Source organism: Notolabrus celidotus, chromosome 22 (assembly GCF_009762535.1).
Source record: "Notolabrus celidotus isolate fNotCel1 chromosome 22, fNotCel1.pri, whole genome shotgun sequence".
In the NCBI taxonomy this organism is placed as follows: Eukaryota; Metazoa; Chordata; class Actinopteri; order Labriformes; family Labridae; genus Notolabrus; species Notolabrus celidotus.
This window is the reverse complement of record NC_048293.1, coordinates 3,133,361-3,146,756: the sequence shown is the minus strand read 5'-3', so window position 1 is coordinate 3,146,756 and position 13,396 is coordinate 3,133,361. Positions and strand designations below refer to the sequence as shown.

At 39.6% G+C, this 13,396-nt stretch overlaps 2 protein-coding genes across 8 annotated transcripts in view; both read left to right on the top strand.

Annotated features, from left to right (window-relative positions):
• Positions 1-1,453: 1,453 nt before the first annotated feature.
• On the top strand, positions 1,454-6,121 carry rab32b (RAB32b, member RAS oncogene family). Its single transcript, XM_034674389.1, has 3 exons — positions 1,454-1,710; positions 3,759-4,036; positions 5,588-6,121. The coding sequence occupies exons 1-3, from the start codon at positions 1,497-1,499 to the stop codon at positions 5,750-5,752; spliced, it is 657 nt and encodes a 218-aa protein (XP_034530280.1). The 5' UTR covers positions 1,454-1,496; the 3' UTR covers positions 5,753-6,121.
• Positions 6,122-10,983: 4,862 nt separating this feature from the next.
• stxbp5b (syntaxin binding protein 5b (tomosyn)) overlaps positions 10,984-13,396 on the top strand; it is a 48,256-nt gene continuing 45,843 nt past the window's right edge. For all 7 annotated transcript variants that reach the window (XM_034674970.1, XM_034674969.1, XM_034674966.1 and 4 more), the window contains exon 1: positions 10,984-11,471. In XM_034674970.1, the coding sequence (XP_034530861.1) occupies positions 11,328-11,471 (144 nt within the window). In that variant the 5' untranslated portion in view covers positions 10,984-11,327. The remainder of the gene's footprint in view (positions 11,472-13,396) is intronic.

Here is a 13,396-nt window from a genome sequence, read left to right as displayed (position 1 = left end):
TGTTGACCCTGTCTCCAGTTGTTATGCTAAGATGTGAAAGCAACCTTCTAGCATAAGCTTTATGAATTGTTTGTAAACATGAGCCAAGACAGTAAATTAGCGTGTTTCCCATAGACTGTATAAAATATGGACGTAGTATCCGTGACGTCACCCATCTGTTCCTGAACGCTGTTTTGAAGCCAATCGACGGCGGCAGCCATATTGGAAATACGGAACTCAACCAGGCGGAGTTTGAGCCTCCTAGCAAACAGCTATGTGTTCCCGATCGGGAGTCAAGTCAGTCATGACCTTATTTGGGCAAACACTCGTAATCTTGATATCTTCTGAACCGTTGCGTTAGAAATAAATTCACCCCCGTACAGTGTGTGCCGATAAAGAAATTAGCTACGTAGAGCCAAGCTGTTTTTTTAACCAGGCTGTAAACATGTTTATTAATGCTGCAAAGATCGTCTTTTTTGAATTGGGGTCTATGTGGTTTCCGGTGTTTCTGCAGCCAGCCTCAAGTGGATTCTCGATGTATTGCAATTTATAACTCTTCCACATGGGCTTCATAGTTTGAGACCGGGGGTTACCGCTTGGTGTTTCCCAAACATCTTCCTCTAAGCTTGGAGAGCAGAATAAAAGTGCTCTCTTTTGAGGGAATCAAAAGGTGGCACGTCCATAAAAACCTCTCGTTTGATAAAAAAGTGAAATAATTATCTGTGAACTTTTGACTGATACAGTACTGCCAGGCAATGCACTGACTGTATCACGAATGTAGCAGCAGACAAGTGCCACATTTTCATTGAACTCTTTGTTTTGTATGTTTATCTGATTTCTATGGTCTTGAAATGCAAGTTCAATTACTTTCAAGTTTGTATCTTTTCTATATAAATATCCAGTTTCATAATTGTAGAGATTAATGCATAAGATAAATAGCATACATATGTTTTGTGAATGTATGAATTGTGCGTCATATTTTGATATTAAGATGACATCTGTATGCATTACAGGATTAACTCATTTGCTGTGTGTGCTTCTATTGTGTGAATCAGTTTCGTTATAATAAGACTTTAAGAGCCTATGAAAACCATATAATGTGAAGTGCTAATGTTGCTGTTATAAGTACTACTTGAATAAGGTATTTGCAGCCTGAGATAAACACAGCATCATTAAGTCTGCTGTTTAAACAGATATTTACTGTAGAACATTTAAAAGAACACTTGTTTGATTGGAGTAAAGTACGTTTTATATGCTCTTGTCTCTTGTTTTTCCTGGTGTCTTCTTGGCCTTGACTTTGTCTACTCCAGTAAGTGTTTTAAATCAAAGGTCAAAGATTTACGGCCGTGCTTTGAAGGAAAAAGGAACAGTTAGAGTAAGAGACAGCACTGGTAAATGCAGGTCATTTAAAGCCTTTGAAGCATGTTTATGTTCTTTCACTTTTAGCTGGACATGAAGAAGACCTAGTTTTCTTCTAGCTTGGGACAAAGATTACACCTGTGCCTGTCAGCCATAACATGGCAGGGAGCTCTGTGACATTATGCACAGACAAGCTGTTTAAAGTTTTAGTCATTGGGGATTTAGGTGTTGGAAAGAGCAGCATTATCTTGCGCTATGTTAATAAACGCTTTGATGAAGGATACAAATCATCTATTGGAGTGGACTTTGCTCTGAAAACAATCGAATGGGATCGCAATACATTGGTGAGACTGCAGCTTTGGGATATTGCAGGTAAGTGTCAAGAAAATGTTGTTGCAGTTGTCTGCCTTAAGCCACAATGCAAAGAATTACATGCAAGGAACATGACTCTGTAGCTTCCAGTGTAACTTCTAGAATTATGCTTTAAAAATTAAATACAATTGCCTTGAAATCTGGGTCTAAAAATCAGTAACTTCAAAATACTGCCAAAAAATGAAGCTGCACTCATGACACATCTGATGCATATCACATCAAGCTAAAGCTACTTTAACCTTTGAACTACATGAACCTCAGCAAAGAGTGGTTTACATCCTTTTTTTGTGATAACAAATAGTTACCTAGTTTGAATCTACACTTCAACAACCCAAACTTTGCAGAATAGCACTGCAAAGGGTCTCTTTGGCATCTCTGCTCTTTTTAGCTGTATACTACATCCACAAGTACATTCAACATACTCCATTTACGTTTGAATCATTATTTTCAACAGCTGTTTTGGGCGAAAATTTGATATGGAAATGTTTTTTTTTTTCAGTTAGCTAGCTATCAGCGATTTCCCAAGACTGATTCAACTTAGCTATGACTGTGGCAACACACACATGTAGCCTCCTAGCTTGTGGTTGCAGTTATTATGAGTGTCCTACTTTTTAACGAGGCTATCAACTTAGCAAGCTAATTATCATCTCTGAGAAGTCAGTAAACACTTAAAAGGTACATTTCATTGTATTTATCTGTTGTTAAACTATCCATTGGTATATTTTATTTAAAGCACACAGCTAAATAATTATGAAACTAAATTTAAAGCTGCTGTTGGTAGGAATGGTGTTTAAAAACATTACTTTTTATCAGCTGGGTTTGGAGAAAAGGTCATAATACTAATCGGTACTCATCTGTAAGTGGAGTAATTTGAGACTATTGCGAAATCTCTGTGTTTTCCAATGCCTTTGTATCAAGCAAAGGTATTATTCCCCTCGTTCCTGTTATCACGAACCAATCATAGCTACTCCCCAACCCTCTGTCCTGATTGGTCGAGTGGCCGATTGGCTGGGAAGCCAATACTTCCTCATTAACGCGCACAACGATCTTTTGTGGGCAGGGTTACGACAGCAGAGAGGGGATGGGTAGTGTTGACATCAAGCAACAACCTCTGGTCTCAAACTATGAAGCCCATGTGGAAGTGTTATAAACTGCAATTCATCGAGAATCCACTTGAGGCTGGCTGCAGAAACACGGGGGGTGAATTTTTTTCTGACGCGACGGTTCAGAAGATATTAAGATTACGAGTTTTTGCCCAAATAAGGACATGACTGACGTGACTCCCGTTCGGGAAAACATAGCTGTTGGCTAAGATACTCAAACTCCGCCCCTTTACGTCACACTGTGCCTGGTTGAGTTCGGCATTTCAAAACAGCTTCAAAACAGCGCTAAGGAACAGATGGGTGATGTCACGGATACTACGTCCATATTTTATACAGTCTATGGTTGACATTTGAAGTCTCTCTCAGAACTGATGTTTATATCACGACTACCAACAACAGCTTTAATTCCTATGGGAAGTTTCAATATCTGTCAATTCTAAACTTGCTTTGTAGGGTAGCAGGAAACTGTCAGCACATCACTTTGAACTTAATTCTGTTGAAATTTGGTGAATTTGTGGATAAGTAACCTTAAACATATGTTAATAGTTTCCTTTCTTCATTAAATTGAATTGAATGATTCAAAGAGTCACTAAGCCACTCACACAGCAATACAAAAAATAGACCCTGTGTCATTGCAGTAAGGTAAAGATTGCATTTGACTACAAAAAAATAATTATATGTTTGTATGATGGATTTTCATTCTGCCTGGAAACTTTAGCTGGTTATATTAAAATGTTTTATTGAATGTTTTCACAGATCTTACTCTAATTGTAAGCTTTGTCCATTTTTCTAGATATAATGTTGTTAGCCTCTCACTTGTTATATTTTGATTGCGTTTGAGCTAACTTTAACCTGTGAGCATCTTCTAGGTATCATTGATTCTATCTTTAAAATTAATTTGATCACAAGCTTTGTTAAGGAACACTACACTGATTTATGTTTCAGGTCAGGAGAGGTTTAAGAAGATGTCCAGAGTGTACTACAAAGGTGCGTTTGGAGCCCTGGTGACCTTTGATGTTACAAAAAGCTCCACCTTGGAGGCCGCCTCAGAGTGGAAACAGGACCTCGATAGCAAAGTGTGTTTGGACAGCGGACGTCCGATCCCCGCCATCCTGCTGGCTAACAAATGTGACGTGGAAGGAAGAGACGCAGACGTGGTGTCCTCCTTGGACGACTTCTGTAAAGAGAACGGCTTCATGGGCTGGTTTGAGACCTCTGCAAAGGTGCATGTTACACTTCAGTCATTATAGGAGAAGAGAAATCTGTCTGCAGTAGCATTTAGAGATAAACAGACATTTCTCAGGGGTATTATTGGCAGAGTTAAGCCTGGGTGGAATAAAAAATCCTGTTACTGCTGAATCAAACTCTTAAATTCCTCTTTCATTGCTGGCTCTTTATTAATTGCAGCTTTTCTAGTTTCATAGTCCTCCACTGCGTATGACCAGTAGCTTCTGACGCCTCTTGTTATCACATGCAAAAGAAGTTACTTTATAACTGACATTCATTGAGTGAGTTACTGAGTCACTTCTCTGAATTTATGACTCCTCTCTGCTACTGTTTTATTGTGTTTATTATGTTTCAGCAGCATCACTGCTGTCTTAAAGCTCCTGTGAAGAGTTTCTAGCTGGTTATGAAACAGACTGAAATAAATATTAATGCCTTTTTATGAGCCACAAAAACAAACAAGCCCATCACTATAAGACCATCAGCACAAACAGAAGCTGTTGTTTATGCCTGAAACTGCTGCTAGGGGGGTTGATGACAAAGAAAAACTCAAACAGCATGCAACAGAAACAGACTTTTTTTATATTTCCACAGCACTGAGTTTCAGTGAGGGCAGCACGGTGATGAAGTGTTTTGCCTCACAGCAGGAAGGTTCCTGGCTGTAATCCTGGCTGGTGCATTTCACTGGGTACTCAGACTTCCTCCTACAGTCCAGTGAAATGCTCCCTAGGTTTATTGGTCACAGTATTGATTGATCAGTGATTTGACTGTGAAAAGAAAGCAGGATGAGATTTTGTCAGAACTCACTTCTGTTGCATGTACAGGATGAAATCAGTGTATAGATGCAATGTGCCACTTTGTCCACAGGGGGCGCCAAAAGTTGCTCATAGGAGCTTTAAAAAAAGCTGAGCAAATGTATTTTCAAATATCAACTTTTCCTAAGCCGGAAAAAGAGCACTGCTTTCACTTTTGGATTATCGACTGCTTTTTTAGTCTGAGGAAGTAGCTGAAATTACACATGATTATATTTGCCCATATTTATTTTTTATTTTTGTCCAAAATATAAAGAAAAGTAACATATTTTCTCAAAGGTATGTGGCAGGCATTCATTATTGAGTTGTTTGGGTGTTTTTGAAGTGAAAGCAAACCAACTAGAAGGTTATTTTTCCATAAGCAAAGTGTCTCTGCTTTTACATAACACTGTTTTAATTGATGGGCTTCCTTATGGAGTTATTTATGTAATAATGTGCTTCTTGATTGCTTTGCATTGCATATGACAGTCATTATATTGCATTATGCATTAAATCTCAGCTCTTCCTCTGTAGAGTCACCAGCAGGTCTTGCAGCCTACATTTAGAATTGTATGAGCTTGTACTGTGCTATAATTGTGAACTTTAACACCACAGCCTTACAACCTGCTCATAAAACATGTTCAAATATTAACAAGCAGGGGAAAACTCACAGCCAGGCTTTAACACTGTGCCAAAGATGTAGCGCAATGGATGCATACACAATGCACTAAATCACATCTCCCCCTTTACCATTTATAGGAAAATATAAATATTGATGAGGCAGGTGCCTTCCTTGTCAAACAAATGATGATCTGCGATGCTGGCCTGTACATTGAAAAGGACAACAAGGACGAGATCAAAGTGAGTCAACCTCCCGGGGAGAGTCAGAGCCAGACATTGTGCTGCTGGAGACCACAGCTTTGAGAGAAAGAGACAATCAACATCAGATAAACGCTTCATATTTTTATATTTCCGCCCTGCCATATTACCCACTTATGTGTGGACCGTGTGGGCTGCCTCATAAACACCTCTGCTGAGAAGATCAGGCTCTCTGATAGTCCAATGACACTGTCAGGCTAATAAAGAGATCAGCATGACACACACCCTGCTGGGAGAGGCTGTGACACTCCCTCAGATGCTAAGACTTGCTTGTGATTGACCGACTATAATGAGACAAGAGACTATGAAACCCTCAACACCACCTATTTCTAAAACTCAACAACAGCCACAGAAAGAAAGAAATGCACAAAGATGTCTGTCTGTATACAATCTGTGAAATATTCCCCATTAAATGACAACAAATTAAATCCCAGCTCTGAGTGTTACTCGTCTGTTATGCAACCCATGCATAAAATTATCTGTTAATGACTTCACAGTGAGATGAGCTGAGACCCGTGCATGAACACAACCCGGCTTGGTATGGCCAGTAGCAGAGAAAAGCTATCAGCGTGACCTCATTTTGGTGGAGGGAGGAAATGTGTGGGAATGCGCTACAAGCTACACACTACAGACACACACAGCCCAGAGAGGACGAAGTTACACAGCGTGTCAGAGTAGAAGGAACAGATCAGAGAGCATGTTTCCAATCAATGTTAGGCCACACATATCTGTAGATCCAGTACTCTGAGTCTGTGGAGTCCTGATCGTTAAATGAAGACACAACTACATGACTGTGTTTGGATTGTTTTCTGTACACTTTACAATAAGAACAGTTTTAGGATGTTCTCTTTGTGATGTAGACCAAACTATCACTATCATCAGCCACTGTCAGTACTACAGAAAAGAGCCATCAGAATAGTTCACAATATTGATTTCTGTGAACACACAAATTCATTGTTCCTCAAATCCAAAATATTGAAATTATTTGACCTTGTGGATTTTAAAACTGCACAAATTGTGTACAAAGCAAGGAAAAATCTCCTTCCAGGAAATATTCAAAGATTGTTCTTTGAAAGGGAGGGGGGTTCTAACTTCAGAGGGAAGTTAAGATTAAAGATGGTGAGTGTTCGGACCACAAGGAGAAGTTTTTTGTATTTCTGTGGAGTAAAACTGTGGAATAGTCTCAATATGGAGCTGCAGCAATGTCTGAACATAATCCAGTTCAGGAAGAAGTATAAAGAAATGATTTTCATGAGGTACAAGGAGGAAGACAAGTGTTGAGAATCACAAGGGGTTTGCTTTTGATTATAGGTGTAAATATGAAGATAATGAAGATTTGTTTTGTGGGAGTGCAGTAGTATAATGTCAGATAATAGTGAATGAAGGGACAGGATTAGATACATTTTAACTTCTTCCTACTCCTTTTCGTACATGTAAAGTAAAATGTAAAATGTTTTTTTCTATTTTACTTTCACATGTTTGAAATAAAGACAGCAAATTAAATCATTAATCCACTTAGCTACCGTCCCAAGCTTCTGAAACTCCTCATGATGCACTATTCTGAAAGCAGCAGTATGATTCCTCACAGAGTGAGCGACATGTTTGTATTGTCTTGTTGAAATCTGAGTAAAGTACAACCATGTCCTTAATGCTCCCTGACATGTAGTGAATGAAACAGGTTATTTTAGCACACCTATCCATCCTTTGCTGTCCTGTAGTTTTACTTCTCAGTGTCCTTGCTGTGCATCTTGGGAACTGCTCCACATCCTGCCACCTGATACCTACACACACAAGCTTTGTCCAAAATCAGGCCCCATCGGTGCACGTCTGCTTTTGATTTAAAACTTGCACCTGTCCACGTGTGAAACCCCATACTGCTTTTTAACACCAGCATTTATACACTTTGCTGATCAAGTAAGTTGCAAAATGAAAGCCAGGATGATAGTTTACCTCCACTGTGCCTGAGGGAAAGAGAGGAAAGAAGTAAAACACAACTTCTAATTCTGGATTTATGTCCCAGATACTGGAGACCTAAATTCAGAAGTCAAACAGGGAAGCATGGCCCTGATACTTTCCTACATTGACACAAAAGCTCAGCCTTTTAACTTGTTGTTTTTAAATACGACTGTCTGAATGGAAGCCCCGCTCTCCACCACAGATCCCATCACTTGTGCATTATTGATATTGCCCTATTTTATCTGCCCTCCAGTGTGCATTGTCACTGGCAGCTTCCTTCATATATTCATGATAGCATGAAAATTTCACTTTCCTCAAACTTGTGAATAGGTTGAAGAGGAGTGAAGCAGTAAATGTATCTCTGCTATGCTTCTTGTCGCACTCCTACAGTGTCTCCAGTGACCCATTTTAAAGTGGCTGTTCTGAATAAAGTATTAACTGAGTGTGGAAAGCAGACAGAGATACCAGGCTGGTGTTTCAATCTACACGTTTAATCAAATCTTTGACATTAGAGAAAAGAAAAAGAAAAAAAGAGTAAGAAAATGGCAAACACTGAATCTGTTCAAAACATGCCACAGGCTGAACGAACCTGACTGTTCAAAACAGGTCATATCCTGCATTATCAAGGCAACCAATCAGGGGTAAGCAATCCATATGTTGCTGTCCATGGTGCTGAATTTTGGCTGAAAGAGGAGCTCCCAATAAAACGCTGCCAGATTGCAGGAGGGGGGAATGTTAGCAGACTACGCCATCTAGTGTGCAAGACATGCATGTGCAAAAGGTGGCAGCTTTTAATTCAACTGAGTGAGGAAATATGACGCAGATGGGATTTTATGACTGATATGACACTGTGATTCATCTTTGTGAAGGGGTGGCTGCATGGGTAAAAAGTGAACTCAGCCAAAAAGTGAAAACTGCAAATGTCCTTCAAAAGACACTCCAGGGCACACTGTGGGGTTTGTGTGGAATATCAATCCCCCCTTTTTTTTTAACATGGCAGAATATCTTAAAAATAGCTGAGGCATTGTGACCGACTCAGGTCCTCGTCAGGTGGATGTGCATGTGATCGATACAAAGACCTAGCAGGGCTCCTACTTCTTTGTCTGTATGTATAACCGGCTAAAAACTCCTCACAGGAGTGTTTTTCTAAATAGCTGCATTCCAACACTCTATCTGATTACATTGATGCTAACTACAGTACATACTTTACAATATAGTTCATATCTACACAAACTGCCCCCAGTGACTGTGCCAGCAGTATGTGAATGGGATTAGTTCATTCTGATGGGCACTTATACACAGCAGCCTCTGCCATCAGTGTGTGAATGTGGTGAATGTAACATGTGATGTAAAATCACTGTGAGTGATCAGAAGATTAGGGAATGGGCTCTATGAACACAGTCCATTTACCATTTGTCACATCTTAATTTATCTTATGTGCTTTTATTTTCATAGTTTGACCTGGATTGAGATTAGATTTGCATTGGGTATGTGTATAAGTGGTATATTTTTAGCATGGAGACAAAAACATAAAACTGGAATATATCAGAACATTAAGAAATAATGTAACTAATGTAACTAATTAACATTCTTTTGTTTATTCACTTTTTCTCTCTTTGAGACTCCAAAGCCCTCACAGAGTAAATAACGTGTAACAATCAAAGTGACGTGCTTCACTTCATTATAAAACAGTGTCAGAATAAACCACAAAGCAGACTGTGTTCTTTTCCCCGTATGTTTGTTTCAGATGTATTATTTAAAGTGTACTTCTGTGTTCCTGACAATCTAATTTATTTAAATTACCATCTAGATTACAAAGCAGCAAGTAGAGAAATGTCAGCCAATGAAAGATATGGGAATCCAAAATGACAAACCACAAAGATGATCATCTTACGAGGTTTTCAGCAAACCAGATTATCTGGTTTTCGAATTCTCTGCGGAGGTCAAATAACCTCATTTTTCCTCCTTGGGGAACAGGAAGGAGGCAATACGGCCTATTTTCTGGGCACACACAATGAATGGGATCTTGAATTAAGAACAAAACCATTTACAAAGGAACAAACCTCCTATCATATTACTGTGGGAAAGATCTTCAGGAAAGGAGACGATGCATGAAAAGCCTTTAAAGCATGGTTTGAATAGTTCCCAACGAAATCTGTGGCACATGTTTCAGACTGCTCATGTTTGTGGTATTTAATTTAAGCAGACTTCAGGCTTTTGTAGCTATCACAAAGAAGACACATTTTTCTTTCCCAGCCTGGAGTTATTTATTTGTTGCTTCTCAGCCACCAGGGGGCCCCCTACAGCTAAAATGTGAACTTTGGGCTCCTTAATTATTCTTTACCACAATGAAAGTCAGGATTTATGTACATATATTGGGATAAAGAGACCCTTAAAAAATAAATAAAGCCGTCCAAAGACTTAAATATGACATTGTAATCATGTATAGTTTTATATTTGCATTTTCCTTGGCATAACTTAATCATTTCCTCAGTAAAATGTATTTGTTTTATTAACAGGGGTTAGAAGGACTCATTCAAATTAAACAAGTGCAACTATAAAGGAACTTACAATTAAAGGCACTCTTCTTACTTCTTAGAAGCCATTTCTTTTTTTCATAACATATTCAATTATTTTCTATACATTCTTGTTTATCTTTTGTGTTTGTTCAAGATTCAAGATTCAAGATTCAAGAAAGCTTTATTGCCAACAAGGAATTTGACGTGGTGAATGGAACACTACTTAACAAAAAGACAGTAAGAACACAACAAGACAGTAAGAGCAATAAATAATAATAATAATGATAGTCCAATACGCCTATATAAACCTAAACACAAATTCAAAAATTCTAAATGAAAATAAAAATACTATCTGTACAAAGAAAGGTATAGAAGTACTTTTAAAGACATGAACAATATGTTCTTATGTTCTGCCTTTTTATTTTTCTGTCACCAAGTAGGCTACATTAAAGTACATGGTCTAATGCCTTGTATCTTTACATAATAATAATAATAATAATAATAATAATAATAATAATAATAATAATATTATTATTATTATTATTATTATTATTATTATTACAATAATAGTAATAGTAATAATAATAGTAATAATAATAATAAATGTTGAACTAAATTTTTTTTTCCACAGGCCCTATTCCTCTTCCGTAATAGTATCAAACATGTAAAACAAACCGCTGTAACTGTTGTGAGTAAACGTTTGTTTGCTAATATTTCTATCGAGGTCACGTAATCTGATGGGTCACAATATTCACCATAACACCGGCACAGCATCCGGGTGAGCGCAGTGCGCAGACTCAATCCCCGCTGCAGTTGACTGCGTTTCCGTAGCCAGTTTGCTACCCGCTGAGCCCTGGCCGGGGACACAGCTCACGGAAACGATTGATCCCGATCGAATAACGTTAAAGCTGGCCACGTAAATGGCGGATTAACACTCATATCGGCAAGAACTCGCGGAATCAATGTTCGACACTCGGGTGCTTTTGGAGAGTGCGCTGGCAACACCCTCCGTAACATGTGAGATGTATAAAAGATATTAACTGTGCGTTATTACGGCTAACTAGCTAGCAGCTCCCCCTCTCTATCCAGTTTATGGTAGCTCGCTTCATCTGTTTCTTCAACCGTCGCGTCTGTACCGGAGGAAAATGAAGAAGTTTAAAATTAGGAAGGTGCTGGACGGGTTGACAGCAGCTTCCTCCTCCTCCTCCGCAACTGCCCAGCCGGGTGCTCCCAGGGAAAACGATGTCGTCCAGGAGACTCTCCAGTCGGAGCATTTCCAGCTCTGCAAGGTGGGTATCCGTCAATAGCGGCTATTATGAGAGTGTTTCTGCACACTGACAGTCAGATGACAGCAGCGTGACCAAACACTGGTGTTGTTTTCATGCATTTCTGCAGCACAGCTCAGTGGCATGAACTAAACACATCACTTAGCACGCAGCAGAATAAGAGAATAAAGAGAGTACAAGTTATATCTGTAGGGAAATCAACAGGGAAGGGTTTTTAATTACTGGCTGCTGAGCTTGGCTGTGTCCCATGGTTGTATCCGGGCTGTCAGAGCACCATGGCTGTTTGCATTGCACTGAATCGTTGCCTCAAGTCACTATTTTTCTAACCTTTCTGCAAGTTCCTCTCTCCCTGCAATTTGAGTTAAATGCCAGGCTCACAGTTTCTCAGTGCATCTTAATGAAACGCTCAGATTGTGTAGAATAAGATGTTAAAACGCCCTCTGTCCTCACCGGTCACCAAGAGATCCCTTCTCAGGATGATTCAGCCATGGAGGACACAATCCACATCCCTTGTTTTGTTAAAAAATGCATCCAGTTCAGCTCAGGCTAAGAGTGACAAATCAAGTGGATATTGTTCAATAAAGAAAGAAGAGCATGGCTTATTTCTGAGGGGAATATACACAAGCTGCAGATAAGGCAGCTGATGTAGCTCGATGTATTTGATGAGTTGAGACCTTTTCTTTGTGACCATGTAGAGGCGCACAGATGACTGCTGTCTTACATAGAAATATTGGGCGTTATGACTAGAGCTTGAATGACAGTTTTTTCAGACCATTGCAATCCTGATTTTGGAAGGGGAGAGCTTTATTGATCACTGGTGTGGCAGCCAGAAAATTAAGTTTGTGACAAGGAAGAAAAATAGACCTTTGATGCGTGGGTAAAGCAGCTATTACAAAACCAATATTAAAATGAGAGGGTTCACAGAAATCTGTTCTCAGATATCTTCATTATAGCATCATCATGTCAAATGCCCAACTACTTCTAGTGCAGATCCTAGCCTGCCAAGCTGTGATAATCTTCTATATGAGCTTCATACATGCAGAGAGATTTGAATGTGACAACATCATTGCCAAATGTTTTCTAAAGTTTTGTATTCCTGTGCAGTTTGGAAAACATGTACCGATACTAGAACATCAGTGCTGTGATTATATCGGCCCAATACTGGCCTAAGGATGTATCAGTCAGACTTGTTACTATTGTCAACCAATTAGAAAGCGGGTCACAGTGTGTATAGATACATATCTGGATAAAGCTTTATCAAGTGCATGGAAATAAAATCTCAAACGCTGCTGTTCACAGGAGGAACAGTGACACACTCTTGCAGTGCGAGTAAGTGGCCATTGTTTTTAAGCAGACTTCAAAGTGGCCTCATTGTTCAGCGCACATGATCCCCCCCCCCCCCCCCCCCCCCCCGCCCTCAGTGTAAATTTTTAGTCATGCATATTAGATTAATAATCCAGCCCGTAAGGTCTGCCTGCCTGGAGAGGTTTCTGCCTGTGTGAAATGTTTGAACATCACGGAGAGCCAGCCCACCAGCTCCTGCTGCCCCCCCCCCCCCAGCGGGGAGCAGAGCGGGTCAGGTCCCCAGGTTACAGGGCCATGGCATTACCTGTTACATAATGCTGCTGTTTGAGCTGCACACGGCTCATGCATGGCTGGGCAAGGTTTCCAACCTGAAACAATTGAGATGGATGATGATAACATTTTGGTGGCAGTTGATTGAGAGGGGGGGGGGGGTAGGATCCGTTCTATGAAGTGCACTCTGTTAGCTTAAGGAGGGATCAAATGAATTTATTGCAGATGTTTTAGAGGATTCAGCCTGCACACATGAAAAATGGATTTCATCCAAGCCCCCAGTTGCCTTCATGTTTATGCTCCATCTCATTATTTTTGATAATAAGACAAATTTTCCACATTAATGGATTAGA